Below are 16,716 nucleotides of genomic sequence, written 5' to 3'. Positions count from 1 at the left end.
TGAATTTGTTATATACATCATTTCTGTGGCAGCAGTCTTGCAAATTAAAAATGCAGAATTCTTGTCAAAGCAGAAAGCATGTGTTTTTTCTGGAGGGGAAAAAAAACCCTTGTTTTTATTTTAAACTTGTATATTAAATACAGTTTTTATATGACATTCGAAGTTTTACTTAGTACTAAAGAATTTCTCCAAAGATAGCATAAACTGAATTTTAAATTTTTCTCCTATGGAACATACCAAACCTCAACTTAACTTACGAGGATTTGTCATGAATTATTATTTTCTGATACAAGTATTATAACCAAGTATTGTCACCTTTTTCTGAGACAAAACGTGAATGCCTCAGTATCCCCTCCAAAACCTCATGACAGAGAAAAGGAAAACAGCTATATAAGATAAAGTGCAAGAGGTAGATTGTTGTAGGAGCTCTTCTGTCCTTGGGCACAGGAGACAAAATAGCTTAGCGATTCCATTCACAATGAATTTGCACTCCTTAGAGCTAAGTGTCTGGATGTGGTAATGATGGCATCTCCATTTAATGGTGGTGAAGTCAGTAGCAGTGTACAGAAACTTCACTTGAGCTTTAAGACTGCAAGACTGAGAAGTTTGTCAATGGTGGATCCTGTATCTCCAAAAGAAATGAAATAGTGAGAATTACCACTCACCAAGCTACCTGTTTTGTGTTCAAAGGAAATATAATTTTCATTTGCTAACCTTGTCTTCAGAAAATTGGTTCTTTAATTCCCTGAAATAAAGGGTCTGTTTACATGCTGAGATAGATAATGCTCCAGGAGGGTCCAGCAAATATTGTTTTGCTCTCAGCTTCTCTCAGAATTGAGAGGTAAATTTCTGTTCTACTTCAAAATGCGAGAGATGTGGAGCTGAGAACCAACAGTAGGAAATTGTTGGAAAAACAAAATTAGGGGTCAGTAAGGGACTTCACTGGGGCCACTCATGTAGTAAAATTTTAAGTATGTGTACAAATCTCAGCAGGTTCATGATTTTATGCTATAAATTTGTATAGGTGCTGATATTTATATGGTACTTTTTAAGACTGTAGTAAATTACTTTTGTCTATAGAGTTTTAGTGCTGCTGTTTTTCTTCATTTGTAGTTATAAAATTTAAGACTGTCATTCTGCTGCTTTGAATATAATGGATGAAATGAAAATAATGGAAATAATAGGTGAAGAATTGAGACTTATAAATGCTGATTTTACGACATAATTTTTAGTGAGTCAGCACTAATAATATCTCTACAATCAGTCTTTCTAGCTCCCAGCTTCAACACTACACAACTAAGAAAAACACAGTTAAGCATATCAACCTGAATCTAAAAGAAGAAAAATTACTATAAGTGGTTTTATAAAATAAAAGCAGTATTTGTTATAAAATAAAAGCAGTATATTTTTTCAAGATCTTTCTATTGTTTGTATCTTTCGGCTTTTTCATTAGTGTTCTTGTCTTGTTCTTCTCAAATTACAGTGTTTGATGAAATATAAACACATAAAGGCATGCTAAAAACAAATGAATTTTCAAGAAGCTGGCTTTTGTGTTTTATAAGCAGTACATGCTGTTGGAAATATCATTGGGCTATAAATTGGTAGATTAATATCTTGTGTGTAGTTTATCAAAGTTTTTTCAGCAGTGCAGTAATTACTTGCTTTTTACAGTCTACTTTCCTAGTTTCAATTTTTTTCTTATACTCTCTTAAAAATGCAGATAGCAGTTAGTGTAATTAAAGATAACACATAATGTTGTCTAAGACTTCAGTTTGTCTTCTGTAACTCAATATCATACTTCTTTACCTTTTGTATGTTACGTAGTGCTTAAATATGTAGTTTCAATATTTCTATTTTGGGGTTTTTTAGGCATTGAATAGATGAAGTTATGCTATGCCAATATGTGTAGTAAAATACAAATACACCAATATGTATCTCTGCAAAGAACTTGATCTGCTCTCATTCCTCATGAAAATAATTTCAGTTATTTCAGTTGGATTTAGTCGCAATTGCTAAAGAAAAAGTGCATCATTAGTCATTTATTTCAAGTGTAAAATGAAAATAGTAAGACTTTTTAAGGGCAATTCTATACCAGTTTAGTGGTAGAATGTGTATAATCATAATAACAGAAAATCTACTGTGAAGAGAAAACATAAACTATTAATGTGTAACTTTTTTAATTTCACAATGATTTTTTAAAGGAAGTGCCGGTAAGCTTAGAAAATTGAAAAACACTAAAGAGCAGTAAACATTATCTTAAACCTCCTTGGTAAATAGCCAGTGCAGTTGGCCTTTGAATGAACCTAGGGGGTAATGGGAAAATATTTAATGGGAATGTTTGACCAAAGCTGTGTCTGGCATTCCTTTTCATCATACCACACAAACCTTTTTTCACCTTTTCTTTCAAGTTTTCATGGGAAAACCCATTACTGTTTCAGAGCTGCTGGAGTGAAACCTTGTGGTTTTACTAATGGTCTGATTAGTCTCTGCTGTTGTGGCTAATACAGAATATTAATTTGCTTTTCATTCCATGTATTAGCCTTTTTTTTTTTTTTTTTTTTTTGGCACAATCTGTGGCTAAACTAGTGACTATATTGTTGTGTCCAGTATTGAATGCCATCCCACCGTGTAGGCATTGGATCTTCTGTAGAACTCAAGCTTCTTGGATAAATAGCAATACTTTTTGAAGAAAAACTAAATAAATGTCCGAAGTGGTGCAGGCCATGGGCTCTGTCTCTGACCAGTAGCAGTGTGCCAGCAGGAGGACGTGTGAACTGGGCAAATGCACTATGATGCTTCTCTGACTATCCTCTTCTGCCTCCGGTGATCTGTGACTTAAGAGATATACCTTGATGCAGACATAGGAATTTTACAATTAATAGCACTCAGTGGATTTTTCTTCCATGAGTATATCAAGGAGTGAAATTACCCATGTTGCAGGTTACTGGCAGGGTCATTAACCTACTGCAGATTAGATCAAAACTCAGGGGTGGGAGCTCCTGCCTCTCCCATTCTCATAAAGAAGCTGATGCTCTGCGTGTGGTACTTCAGCCTTACTCTGGCTCAGTTTGTACTGTGACCATACTTGTGCATGCTGATCTGTACAGAATTCTTCTCTTTTTAACAAGAACCGAACTTTTAAAAAGCCTGTTATGCATGTGCAGCTTTTTCATAGTTTTTCTGTCTCTGTTTCTTCTATCTTGACAGTATTATCTGTGAACGGTCCTTTTGCTCTCAACTCAAATATCCACAAGAAAATATTTATATTAAACTTTCTCAATTTGAGCATTTGAGTCTTATTTTATGTGACTTACAATTGCATGCAGAATGTTTCTTCACTCCATATAGATGGATGAGGAGACTTAAACAGATGTCAGGAAATATAACTGCCAGAAGAGGGGTACAAAGTGTATGCACAGAAACTCAGAGACCATTTCCCTTTCCTCTCATACTATGTGAGGAAGGAAGACCTGTAGCTGCTTTGGGATGAGGTCTCATCTTTTGGGATGTGGTCTCACCTTTTGGGATGTCTGCAACTACACTCTTTTTCTGGAATGGAAGGGAGATTTCATTGTCAGATGCAAGTCAGGGAGGGTTTACTTCAAATTCTTGGTTTGGCTATGCAAGTATGAGATCTTCATGGGAACCAGTTAAAAATACCTAGTGTATAGGAAACAGAGTTGGGTACAGAACATTTCCCCCAGTGTCAATTTAATTTAAAATAGCTGTGGATAGCCACTTGAATCACTCTCACATGTCTATCATTCGTTTGGCTAGTTCAAACAGATCACCCAGTAGTTATCCTTATTACAGACAAGATTGATTTTGGCAGCAGTAGAGCAGTCACTTTCCCCATATGGAAAGGAGAAGTAGTACACCCTGTTACCGCCAAGGAAGAGGGGGCACTGAAAAAGCAAAAAAAAAAAGTTGTACAATTACAGAAATTGCTATTTTTAAATGAAAAAGTAAGTAATAATTTAATTCAAAAATGAGCCAAGATGATGAGATTGTGTACATTATAAAATGAGATGTGCAAGTTTTTAAAATATCCTGCAGGTTTTTGTAGATAAGCGACAATCCAAAAATGTAGATTTATGGTTGGTTTGGGAAACCTGTTTCTGTTAGGAGGATTCTTCAATATTTTCTTAGTTTCTCAAATATAAGCAAAAGTTAAATTATTAAATACTTCTCAAAATACCTCTAAGGGATGTTTCAGGAAGGTCTTCTGAGACAAGCTATAAATAAAGCTTCTTTTTAGACTAAAGAGTGAAAAGGAAAGAAGGAGTAGGGAATATGAAACTTCCAGCATCCTTTATGCACAGTTGATACAGGATGGCAGTGTTTCTTTTTTTGACCTCAAACGATATCATTTACTATTTATAAGGTGCAGTAATATTGTAAAGGGCTTTTCCACTGTGGCCCATTTCACTAAGATTTAAAGCTTTTGATTTTAAGAAAAATAAATTCTTTTAACTTCTGGAAGAGATCATCATGCTACTTCTGTGGGGTTTTTTGTAAGCCATTTATTTTATTTGAAAGGAAAATCCACATTTTCCACAATAAGGAAGTAAAGACAATATTTAAGGTCCAGTAAATTTTTGTACTGATTAAAGTAAAAAACCAAAATCTAGTATAAAAGGTGAATCACAGAAATGTGTTTTTGTAGTGAGGTAACTTGTCAGTTTTTATTCTATGCTTTCAGATATATATAAAGACAATGTGGTCCTTCCCTTTTTATATCTTGAAGCAGCATGTACTTTGTTTTAGGGGAACTGTCACTAGAGGTTTGAAGTATGCAAGAGAATTAAACTGTGCAGGTTTCCTCACTGTAACAGGGAGTCAGGGTTGTATGCGAAGGTTGTCTGCCTTAGTTTTGTGATATACTGTGATGAAAGTGTGGCTGTAATTTTAACTGAGCAGGTGCTTGAAAATATGCCCTACCTTGCAATTACAAGGAAAACAGTTTGCCACCTTGATTAAGTCACTTCTGTTCATTGAAAAAGGAAAGTGGTCTTCAGGGGCTCAATTCACTTCTAAGAATATATTTTATAGCTGTACCTTAAAAGGTAAGTGATACAGCATGGCTATCCATATGTTCTATATTGAGATCCTGCTTTAAATTATTGGCTTCTGAAAATGTTTTTAGGCTATTTCTGGTTTCTACATAGAAAATTGTAAATTTTATCCGTTTCTGGTCCCTTTTATATTGAATATTTCCACACATTTTCTAAGTCATGTTTCACAAGGGAAAAACATTAGCGTTGTTTCCTCTACTACTGTATTCTCATGAGTATTTTAAATCTAATGATAGCAGGTCACTGCATTCTGGATATTCCCTAACCTCCCACCTTATTTATTGTAGTTGGCTCTTTTCCTTGGAAGAGCTCCAGGGGAATCTCAAACCTGAAGATTTTTGCAATTGGGGTTTAAAGTAGATTTTTAATATAATATTAGTATATTTTTATTGTGTGAGCAGCCTTTTTTTTGGATCAGAGCGTGGATAGTGTCAACATACGAGTGTTAACCATCTTTTTGCTCAAAAGAAGAAACAAGGTGGAAGCAAACTGGTAGCATTTGTAGTTCAGCTTCGCAGACATTTGGAAATGGTATAGTCCTAAATCTGTTCTTTAATCTTTTTTTTAAATAAAAAATACAGCAGTTTTGCAAGAGTTACTCAGTCTACGTTTTTTCCCCTCCTCTGGTTGGTGGGTGCATCCAGGAGGCAGACCAGCCTTTCCCAGATACAGCAGCGTGGCAAGCCAAGTCGTTGGCTTTTGGATCACTACTGTGCTGTAAGACACCAGCGAAAAGAGATTACAGAGTGTGCGGATGGAATTAATGTAGTCTCTGAGCAGCATTATCTTTCTATGATTCTTAAGGTAGAACTTTTGTTGTTCTTGGAGGGGAGCAGATGGTTAACATAGCTGATGTTTCATGCAGGTCTTCTGTGGAGAAATCAAGGAAAGACCTATCTATATAAAAGCCTTTCCTTACTATTCTAACTTTATTGGTTGATTTTACTTTCCATTCTGCATGTCAACCATCATTATTAATGATCCTTGATTATTATGTAGAAATAGTGGTATTTCTGCTGGTAAGATTGCCATTAGCTTCAGGTTAGAATATTGAGTTTCTGATATTTTTTTTCTATAAATTACAGTTGCATAGAATAGGAGAGAGAATATCTCTTTGTACATTTGGGGAAAACTGTGCTGAAATGTTTGCTTAAAACTCTCTTAGCCCTGTTTCTGAAAGGGAGGAAATAAGTGTTTCCTTTTGAAGCTTTGAGATCTTGAAAACAGGTAGGAGTCACTCTGCTGCCTGTAAGTTAGAATGCTTATGGGCCTTTCCTGCAGCCCAGCATCATGAGATTGTTAGTATGTTTTGAGGCATTTTCCTCTTTTAACAAGTAGTGTATGCATTCTTGCTGACATGTATTTCATAAGCAGTTGCAGAGAAGTTTTCAATCTGTGAAAACTGTGAGCCACTTCAAACATGCCCATAAAGATTTGTACAAAGACCAGATTTGTATCCCCTGTACAGCAGTCTAAGTATCTGAAGTTTCGAAAGGGTTCCACACCTTCATTATAAAATCGAAAAGCTTGAAAGCCACTGCTTAAATATCTTTCCTAATTACAGAAATTTTTTTAAAATGGCAGTAGCCAAGCAAGGATGGGGAGCACTCGTTGAAAAGATTTTGTGGTAGTGGGAAGCTGTCTTTAGCTGTTAGCCTCCAAATATTTTAATGTTTTATTAAAGACATAGAAATCCTTTGAAATAAGTACATTTTTTTCTGAAATAACTTTGTACATTTCCTTTCTCTTCTGGGAATATGTATCACTGAAGTCAGATAGACTTAATGTTGTGCAAGTTCCAGAACCATAGAAGATTAAGCTGGAAGGCACACTGAGATTTGATTCCGCACTCCAGCAGAAGCTTGAAATTGCTTACCCCTCTCAGATATAAAGATAATATAATACAAATATAGGCTTAGGTAACAGGTAATGATAATCTGAAAGGTAATTACTGTTTCTTAAAAAAAGATACTAATAAGCAGTCAGGTTTCCTAGGTAGTATTGCTTAATTATGTTTTAAGCTCTTACGTGTTTAAAAGATATTGCATTGCACAAGCAGTTCTTCACCATGAATACGTAGGGTTTTACAAGAGGAAAGACAGAATAAATATTCTAAATAAACTGCATGCATATTTGCCCAGATTTTGACAGACTGAGGTTTTTTTCAGAAATGTTGGAATTTGTAAAAAGTATAGTTAAGATAAATATTCAGTTCAGTCAGAAAAGCCCCATTTGGCCACTGCTGTGGTGACCTGTCCTTACAGAGTCCACGACCATGGTCAAAATGTCATTTCACACGTTCACTATCTTCCCTGCTGACATGCCGCTTATCTGCCTGTCTGGACAGCCAACTGCAGCAAATCCAAGCAGCACTGTTCAAACAGAACCCATCACATACCGTCACGGCCATTGAAGCAAAGCTTGCACATAAGAAAGAGCGAAGGTTTGTTTAAGCTTTTCTTTTCCTAACTGAAAATATTTTCTTAGAGCAGCAGCTCTTGCTGTCACTTTTTTATTGTATAGCTTCAGAACAGATTCTGAAGGAATTATTTATTAGATTGTAGTTTAGGACAGGGGTAAGCAGTAAGGGCGAACACAGGCTGGATTTGTTTCTGTTTTATCCCCATTCACTTTTTAAGTATCTCCAGGGCTAGACCTGATCTTTCAAGCTAAGATTCTAAAGATTTGTTGGACAGTTTTAGCAGTTTGTATCTGCTGTATTCTTTCTGCACTAGGAGTATTTAATTTGGCTTCCAGGATCCTTTATCCTTGAACTGGAGAGTTTTATGTAAGTAGCACAACATGCTGTAATATAGATCCTTTTTAGATTTCTGTTTTTCTTACATAGTTATTTTGGCCATTGTAGGCTGTGGGGATTCACCTGACCAAATATAGATGTCTAGAGCTGATCCAGTCACCCTAGGCTCCTTTTCTAATCAGCAGAGAAAAATAAACACATCCAGACTGTCATTTTATCTCATCCAAAAATAGATATCTAAAATAGGTTAGATAAAGGCCACTGTAAAATGCTTATTTCTCTTGGTTAACTATAAAGGGAGGTGAAAAGTTGTAGGCATTTAAAGAGTAGACCTCTAAAGATTAGAAGTGTAGACATCTTAAGCTTAGTGAGGTAAGTCCCACCTAAGATCTCCACTTCCCTCCACTGAAGTTTATTCTGCCCTGCTAAAGCACTGGGACGTTTCATCTCTTGTGCTCTGACTTCACCAATAGCAAAGTAGAAGACAATGATTACTTTTGCACTCGTTCCTATTGATTTAATGATTTATGACAGTAGGCAATTTACAAATAAATACAATTTACTGCCACTCTATGAAAGGATTGCGCTAGCTGAGAGTCAAGTCTACGCTCTCTTCCTTGCTCCTAATTTCCGAACATAACTGTCAAAACATCAGCAACTTCACTTTAGGATTACAGAACTTTATCTAAATTTTAACAAAGGTTTTTTTAAATCAGTGGAAACATCACATGAAGGAAACTTCAAAACCCCATGAATTCTTGCTTCAACAGTTAGATGCGTGAAAGCCTAGGATTAGCATGTTCCATTTCCATTTTCACTATTTATCTGGAATTAGCAGTATTTTTTTGTAGCGGTAATTTTCAAGGAAATCACTTCTGCTTTTTTGAGTTTACAAGTGGGATGTTGGCTGCACATTCACCACAGACAGAGTATGAATATTAGCTGTATGTCAGCATCATTCAGTAGAGATTTCCACCTTCTCAGGGTGGTTTTCTGTGGGTCTGGAAGTAGATAGATGCATCTTCTCCATTTATCATATTTGTTTGTCTGTACTTTCATTTAAGCAGTTTTCACTAATAGCCGTGGGAGCAGATATTAATTTAGTGAACTTAGCCTAAAAGTCTGACAGCTGCGGATAACTAAGCAATCAATTCTGGCATTTTGGAGCAAATGTATAAGCAGGCTGAGTGTTGAGAACTATCAGAGAACAGTGAAAGGCTGTATGTGAGGTGAAGAGAAAGAAAAATTCAAAAGGGTTATTCCAACAGTGCATGACTGATACGGAAGCGTGTTTTTCTTTCCTCTTCCCTGCATGGCAGGAGAAGCTTTACTAATGAACTTGAAAAAGCTGATACATTATCATGCATTATCTGAAAATACACTTCACATGAAACGTTCATTTTCAAAGACAAATGTGAGGTATTTAACCTTAAAACTTAACTGTCTTTAGGGAGAAGGGGTTGTTTCCAAAGAAAACAATGCCTGATTGAGAAGCAGTAAGACCTCCTGAAGGAGGGAAGAGAAATTAAAACATCATTGTAAAATATGGCCCCTCTAATTTACTTTTCATTTTGCAGTAGCAAGGAAAGAATATAGCCCCATTGACCTAAGTACTGCAGAAGTGTATGGTGATTTGTATTTATGTCAGAAATATGAAAGTCCTTGGAATGCTTTGAGAAATGGTGAAACTTGATATCATGCCAGTCTTGCAGCAAACTATGACCTCCATATTCCATTATATCAGTATATGCATACACACACTCGTGTCTGTTTAATAAAATTTTGCTAACAACAAAAGATTGGCTGTTATCTTAGGGTTTGTATACGTATAAAGGTAGTTACATTTTGTTGGATATCAGTCAAAGTTTCAACTGAAATGGAAAAAAAAAAAAGAAATCGATGCTTTTGTACAGCTTCAGCTCACAGTCATGTAAAATGTTAGTATAGGAATACAAGAAGACAATGATGGAGGGAAACCTTAATTTTTCCTAGCTTTCTTGCTGTAGAGTGAAAGAGGATAGAGGTAATACTTTCAAGAGACAATCTTTATATACGTTCTCCTTATTTTGTTACATAACGGGCAGACTTACGTCTTGGTAGATTCAAAAGATACTAGTGAGATTAAGTGACTGCTCAGGCTCTGGAATGTGACAGAAAAATATTTTAGGCCTAAGAATTAATGTTTATGTGAAGGCTATACATACTCTATAATATGTAGGAACTAGGAATGCTTGCTGTATTTGCTCAGGTTTTTTTCTTAGTATGCTTTATGTATGTTTTCCATAGTGCATCCCCTCTGAAGCTTCGCACAACCCTCATAACCTCTGCCAGATCCTCTTCCTAATGCAAAACATCTCTAACCCTTCCTAGTCCCTCTTACTAGAATTTATTAACCTTTCCTCACCATGCTGCCTCCAACCTGTACTGACCCCACCGAGACTGCTCTTCCCATCCTGGATCTGCTCTACCCATGCTGTAAAACTGAATGTTTTTTCCTGAAGCACGGGCCAGGGAACTGAATTCTGCCTTCACTGCTGCAGTCTTGAACCAACTCTATAAGCAAAGATCCAGGAGAATTCTTTCAATCCTTGACATCAGTCTGTAGTTTATGACCTTACCAGCTTCATGGTTTCATCTTAGGGGTAAATTTTCCATTCCTATGCCACAAATCATTTTAATCTTTTCTTGCTGACCTTGTAAAATGCCCTCTCAGCATTGTTTACTCCTGTCAGGGTGTTACCCAAGGGCTCTGGACAGTTTCAGTTGAGGTAATTAGCTTTTGTTTGCTGAGAAATCTGCTTCGGTTATTCTTTGCTTTGCCTGTTAAACACAGAGGTATATTTCTAGGCCAGAATAAATGTCCCATTCTGTGTTACAGAAAATTATATTTCAGGCTTCAGTTTCTCATTTAGAGGCACTGCTGCTAAATCCCATCAAAGCACTGTTACGTGCATAGTACCAGCAAAGCCATTTGTGTAGTTGCCTAGTGAGCTAACCCAGATGGAGAATAACCTAACAGAAAGACTATTTGGTGTAGTTTGTTAACCTGCAGCAACAGCTCTGCTTATATTATACAAAGGGAAACACACAGGTGAGAAAGGACTGTTAGGGGTGAGACTATTTACGAACCACCCTAGAATTGCACAGGAGCTGGGACTGCACGTGTCTCAGAAGAAATGCAGGTGGAATAGCACACAAGGGAATAGTGATATCATCACTTTTGCCTGCCACCTTTCTACGTATTTATGAGTTTTAAGGTTTAAGATTACCACCTATTATTAAAGTTTTAAATTATTATAGGTAAAATTTTCTAAAACTGGAGTTTATTTTAAAAGAACTCGGAATCTGAAGCAAGTATAGCACTTAGTTTAAAAATAAAGTAAAAATTATGTATTGTTCAGGTAATTCGTATTTTCTATTTAAAACAATAGAACAGCAACTTTAGAAAAAGTTATGGCTAGTTTCAAGAACAATCAGTAATATGTTCTTATTTTATTAGGCAGTTGTTTAAGAAGATAAACATTTTCATCCAGATTGCAAAAAAAGATGTCTTTGTAATTGTGTAGATAATTTTTTAATTGACTTTCAGCTTAAGTAAGTATTACAAGACAATCTGTTGCCTGAAAATAATTACAAAGGCCTACTATCGATAACATCCACTGAATCTGTTCTAACCTCTTTCACAGTGACAGTGAAGAAGGTAAATTTGGAGTGTTTCTCTTTCAGTTAACATTTTTAATATTTACCCTGCCTGACTTCACAAAAATATTTTCACAGTCTTTTCCCAGTATTTCCCAATGCAGGCTACCGTGTTTGTGTGTGCAGTAGACATTGCCAAAGGCTTTTCAGATTCATTTCATTTGAAGCTTTTGCAACAGCAGAAATACCAAACAGCTTTTAAATTGTTACTAGTAATTGTCTTTTTTAATTGCTGTAGTTTCAGATCTTACGGTTACGAAGCTGGCCACATCAGTTCCGTGGATAAAATTATTTTCAGGATTTTTATGACAGGCTTCCAGGACTTCATGCTCCAAAGATATACTGTCCAAAACATCCACCCATTACATAAATCTTTTTTTTAAATGTTGATGGTTTTTATGTGATTATATATTCTGCATTTTATCATTTTTATTTGTTATAATAAGACATTATTTTTCATTTGCAAAGGTGAGATATGACCTGGAATTTTTTGGATTTCAGAATCTACATAGATTTGTTTCAGCTTTAAATGTTGTTAGAAACAGGTTAAGTCTTTCTGTGTTGAATGTTTGAATCTAGAATTAGTCAGCTGAAGTTTTTGTTGTTGTTCCATTATTCTTATTTGCTGAGTCTTGAAGCTGTCATCCACAGGATTTCCTTACAACCAGTACTTACGGTTAGTCAAGTCTTTTGTGCTTGGTTTCCATAAAGCAATGTTAGGCAATTTAATTCCCTGCTCTTTTACTTCTATTACCAGGCATGACACCACCTTGGTAAGTGGAGTGAGAGCTTGCAGTTTGCTCTTAACTGCTGAGGTTATTGCTTCCAGGCTAAGCTCCTGTCTTGGGACAATTAAAACTGAAGTACCACCTTGTTTGTTTTGGGTACCATTGCAGAGCACAACCTTAAAAGGGTTTGTGGAATGGCAAATCCCCTTTCCATCTCAGAGAAACAGAAAGTGGCAGCAAGAAGCCCATGGGCATTTGCATCAGGCAAAAGAGCATTGCCAGCAGGTCAAGGGAGGCCATTATTCCCCTCCACACAGCCCTGGTGAGACACATCGGTGGTGCTGGGTCCACTTCTGAGCTCCCAGTACAAGACAGAGATGAACATATTAGAGTGAGTCCAGTGAAGGACTGCAAAGGTGATGATTAAAGGCTTGGACTATCTGGCACAGAAGGAAAGGCTGAGAGAGCTAGGATCGCTCAGCCTGGAGAAAAGGAGGCTTACTGGGAACCTTATGTATAAATACTTGAAGAGGAACAGAAGGGTCAAGCAGGTAAAGCAAAGCTCAGTGGTGCCCAGTGGCAGGACAAGAGGCAATAGGCACAAAACTAATTACAGGAAATTCCACTTAAACATAAGAAAATGGTTTGGGGTTTGGTTTGGTTTTTCTGTGGTGGGAGTGGTCATACATTGTAACAGGTTGCTCAGAGGGGCTGTAGCATCTCCATCCTTGGAAATATTCAAAAGGAAACTGGACAATGTCCAGAGCTACCTGTAGTAGTTGACCATGCTTGGAGCAGGGGGGGTGAATTAGATTATCTTCAGAGCTCTCTTCCAACTGCAACCATTCTGTAATTGTGTAAAATTCAGTATCAGTAGGTGGGTATCTACCAATGTGCATAGGTAGGCCAAGCCAGGAAAACACTTCTTTTCCTGCTATTAACATACTTATTTGCCTGGAGAGCTGGGAGGTCGGACCTTCTTTGAGCTGGAATTTGATGTTTAGCATTTCCAGCAATAAAGATTTCTACCTGAGTTACTCTTAAGTGTAAACCGTAGGAAAGTTAGAGGCACTGAAGGATAAATACTCTTTAGGAATTAATTATTTTTGCATGATAAAGATTACCCTTTACCCCTCACTCCCAATGTTAAGAGCTAGTCTACAATGATCCCTTTGTTGTATAGTTGTTTAGAATTTTGATTTCTTTAGGATTAATTGATTGGGAAAAATTATTAGGATTTAGTTCAGGAATTCAGTATTTTAGTCTTTTTGAAGTATTGCCCATTTCTAAAATAATCTGAACATCTGCATAAGTAGTTTTTATTATTTCTTGTAAAGTAGGTTTATATGCCAGTGGATTAATAAAATTACTTGCATGTTCAGAGCTTGTATTTGTTTAGTTTTTAACAAATTATATTCTGGGGATGTTTTACGTTTTCAGAAGATTTATAGGGCTGCATTTAATGGCAGTTTCTTTTGCCTGCTCTGGAGCACGTGCCGTGGTGGTTTTAAGTGTGCTGTGCATGTTTGACAAGTTAGAAATTTAGCAATTCCCATCAGTGCTGAGCCACGCTGTCTCAGTCTTTGTTTTTGTTGGCTGGTATCCAGTACCATGCTATAAAATACATTTACTTGACAGTAGAAAGTGGAGAACCACATTAACTACAAAGTTTAAAAAGGCTGGCTAAACACATGCAATAAATATTAATAAAAGAAAAGGCCACCCACCTTTGACCTTCAATACTTGTTATTAGCTTTGTGTGTTTTAGAGTTACTGGAGCATTTTGAGCATTACATAACAGTAGCTAAGATTCTCTTATTTAAATCAAACAATTTATTAGCAACCCTGTATTGCTTATTTTGGTCACTTGTGGCAGGGATCATGGACTTAATGCATTATCAAAATTCTACTTTGTACTTCAGAGTTACCTGTAAAAGGATTGTTGTCCTTTAGTTGTCTTGTAATAAGCAAGCCAGGTTTATTTGTACCTGTAAGTAAATGGGAAGGTATAATGTTGTATGTATAGCAATGTAGAAAGAGCATGTTTTACAGAGGGACCTTGTAAAGAATGGTCAGTTGATTCATGTAAACTCATCTCACTCAATTTTTCTTCTTAAACAAGAACACAAAGCAGAAAAACAACTCAGAAGAGAGTCATCCATCATCTTGTAGTAGAATGAAGTTCTGATTTCTGATGGCTGAATGGGCTTCAGAATTTTTTCAATATTTTTTATGTTATGTGCCTCATAACATTAAAAAAAATGGTATCTAGACCAAACCAGAAATAGTATGGAACACAAAATGCAAAGTGATTCAGGAGTTGCAAGAGCTGATACATAAATAACCATTCTCTTCCAGATTAGATGGTTCTTATCTCCCAAGTTATAGGGCTATATTACACCCCTAATTATATTTTAACTTTCCTGTGTTTCTCCTGTTAAGACATGAGTGGTTCCAATTTTGTGAATTTCATGTGCTGTATTATGTAAAAAAAAAGAAAAAAGTATACATATAGATACTTCAATGATAGATGGATGATAGTGTTTGAATATTGAATTATTAGTTCACTTTGAGAAGAGTCAACTCTTGACTTTTGAAAGGAGAAGTTGTAAGCTTGGTGGAAAAAACAGGCTAGAAAAATGAGCATTGTTCAGTGAAATACTAACAGGATGATGCATCTTGCTAGCTCTGGATACATTTATTACATAGGTAACACAAACACTGTTAAGACCTGTCTTCAGTCTGGGACAATATCCCTCTAAAGAGTTACTATCTCTCAAAAATAGATACTTTTTTTTCCCTCAATTAGTCAGATGCACATACAGGTTTTGTGTTTAAGATGTGTTGTCCTTCATGGCAGATTGGAGCCACTTCTTCGGCTCACTCGAGTCAGAAGCTCAAGTCTTACAGAGTTTCTGTGCTGGCCTGCTGAATCAGACTGAATACAGTAATCACATGGAGATTCAAAGTCACATGGAGAACCATGCTGTGTGCATTAAAGAACAATACTCTTAATGTCTGAAAATTAGTTTCTCCACTGACCAGCTGGGTGACAGAGCTGTGAGACATTGGCTTCAAATACCAAGTTCTTCTGGGCGTTGTGGGGAAGAAAGAACTGAGACTGAAAATCAACTACTCTTCCGTTTCTGCAGTCAGCAAGTGAAAGGTCAGCGCTGTGTGAGAAGAAGGGAAAAACAGATAAAGTAAAGAACAGGGTGGAAGAATTAAGAATTAAAAATAAAAATGCAAAAGTCATGAAGGCCTGCCTTTTGCTATATCTGAAGCACTTCATTGTTCTCCTTCAAATCCCCCTTTAACTTTCCATTTCCATTATGCCCACGAAGACCCAGGAGCAGTCAGCCTGTGGAAACCACTGGTTATCACACTGCCACCAATCTGTACTTCCTTCTCTGCCTACATCCATGTGTTGTCACTCCTTTTACATTGTATTCTGCTCTGGAGAGGAACTTTTATTCATTCACATATTCGCGTATTCATTCACGTGCCTAAGCTTGTTCCTGCTGCAGTGTGACTTTGATCCACTGTTTGACAATATGAATATTAATTCTAATTTCTGGATGAATGACCAACTAACTATCAATGTGTTGCTTTATTTCAGAGTGTTGTGCGTTGCCTTTGGCATCCCAAGCTGAACCAGATCATGGTTGGTACAGGAAATGGTTTGGCCAAAGTGTACTATGATCCTGTCAAAAGCCAGAGGTACGTAATCGTGATTAATGATTAGGAACATTATTTTTTTCTCAAATTTAGCCTGATTCTGGGGTTCTGTGATTATACTAAGAAATGAGGAAAAACTGGTTTAGTAACATTTGTTTTGCAGAGTTTTACTTATTTAGTAAAAGTAGAAAGAAAAAAACCAGAACAGTTTGTTTCTGAGAAGTGGCACATTTTCCTTTGGGCTTTTCATGGTGTAGTATGCTGGCTGTGCTACCTGAATTTACAAAAACTTTCATTTTTTCATTGCATGAAGTCTGGAGTAAGAATAACCAACCTTTCATCTGATCTCTTGGAGGTTGCTGGTGTGGTGTTAATAAAAGGATATTTATTGTATTTAGTCATATTTTTGATGTCTTTTTTTTTTTCCTGAAGTAAAAATCTTGTTTAGAAGCATTAACTTAAACTTCAGTGTCTGTGAAGTAATACTGGAAGACCCAATTTGAGAGGGGACAAACCAAGGAAGCACATTGCCATCTTTCTGCTAGTCTTCTCCCCTACCCCCACCTGTCTTGTGTGGATTTTGCCTGTACATCTAATGGAAAGGTGGTAGTGATCCATCAGAAGGTGACTTGTCAGCCTGGAATAAAAAGAAGAGGACTTAACTAGTCTATAAATACTTCTTTTGCAATTAATTTGCTTTTACTCTCTGGATTGGCTGAAGAACTGGGGCATACTTCCTTCCTGTCAGCAGAGCGGAACTGTACACTTACCTATACTG

General features: G+C 36.5%; 1 protein-coding gene across 3 annotated transcripts in view; it reads left to right on the top strand.

The window, feature by feature from the left end:
• The window catches only part of WDR70 (WD repeat domain 70), a 143,717-nt gene that overhangs the window by 113,645 nt on the left and 13,356 nt on the right, over nt 1-16,716 (top strand). For all 3 annotated transcript variants that reach the window (XM_030003416.2, XM_030003415.2, XM_041120828.1), the window contains exon 14: nt 15,880-15,980. In XM_030003416.2, the coding sequence (XP_029859276.1) occupies nt 15,880-15,980 (101 nt within the window). The remainder of the gene's footprint in view (nt 1-15,879; nt 15,981-16,716) is intronic.

The sequence above is a fragment of the Aquila chrysaetos genome, chromosome Z (assembly GCF_900496995.4).
Source record: "Aquila chrysaetos chrysaetos chromosome Z, bAquChr1.4, whole genome shotgun sequence".
Taxonomy (NCBI): Eukaryota; Metazoa; Chordata; class Aves; order Accipitriformes; family Accipitridae; genus Aquila; species Aquila chrysaetos.
The sequence above is the reverse complement of the archived record's forward strand: the minus strand, read 5'-3'. Positions and strand labels throughout refer to the sequence as shown.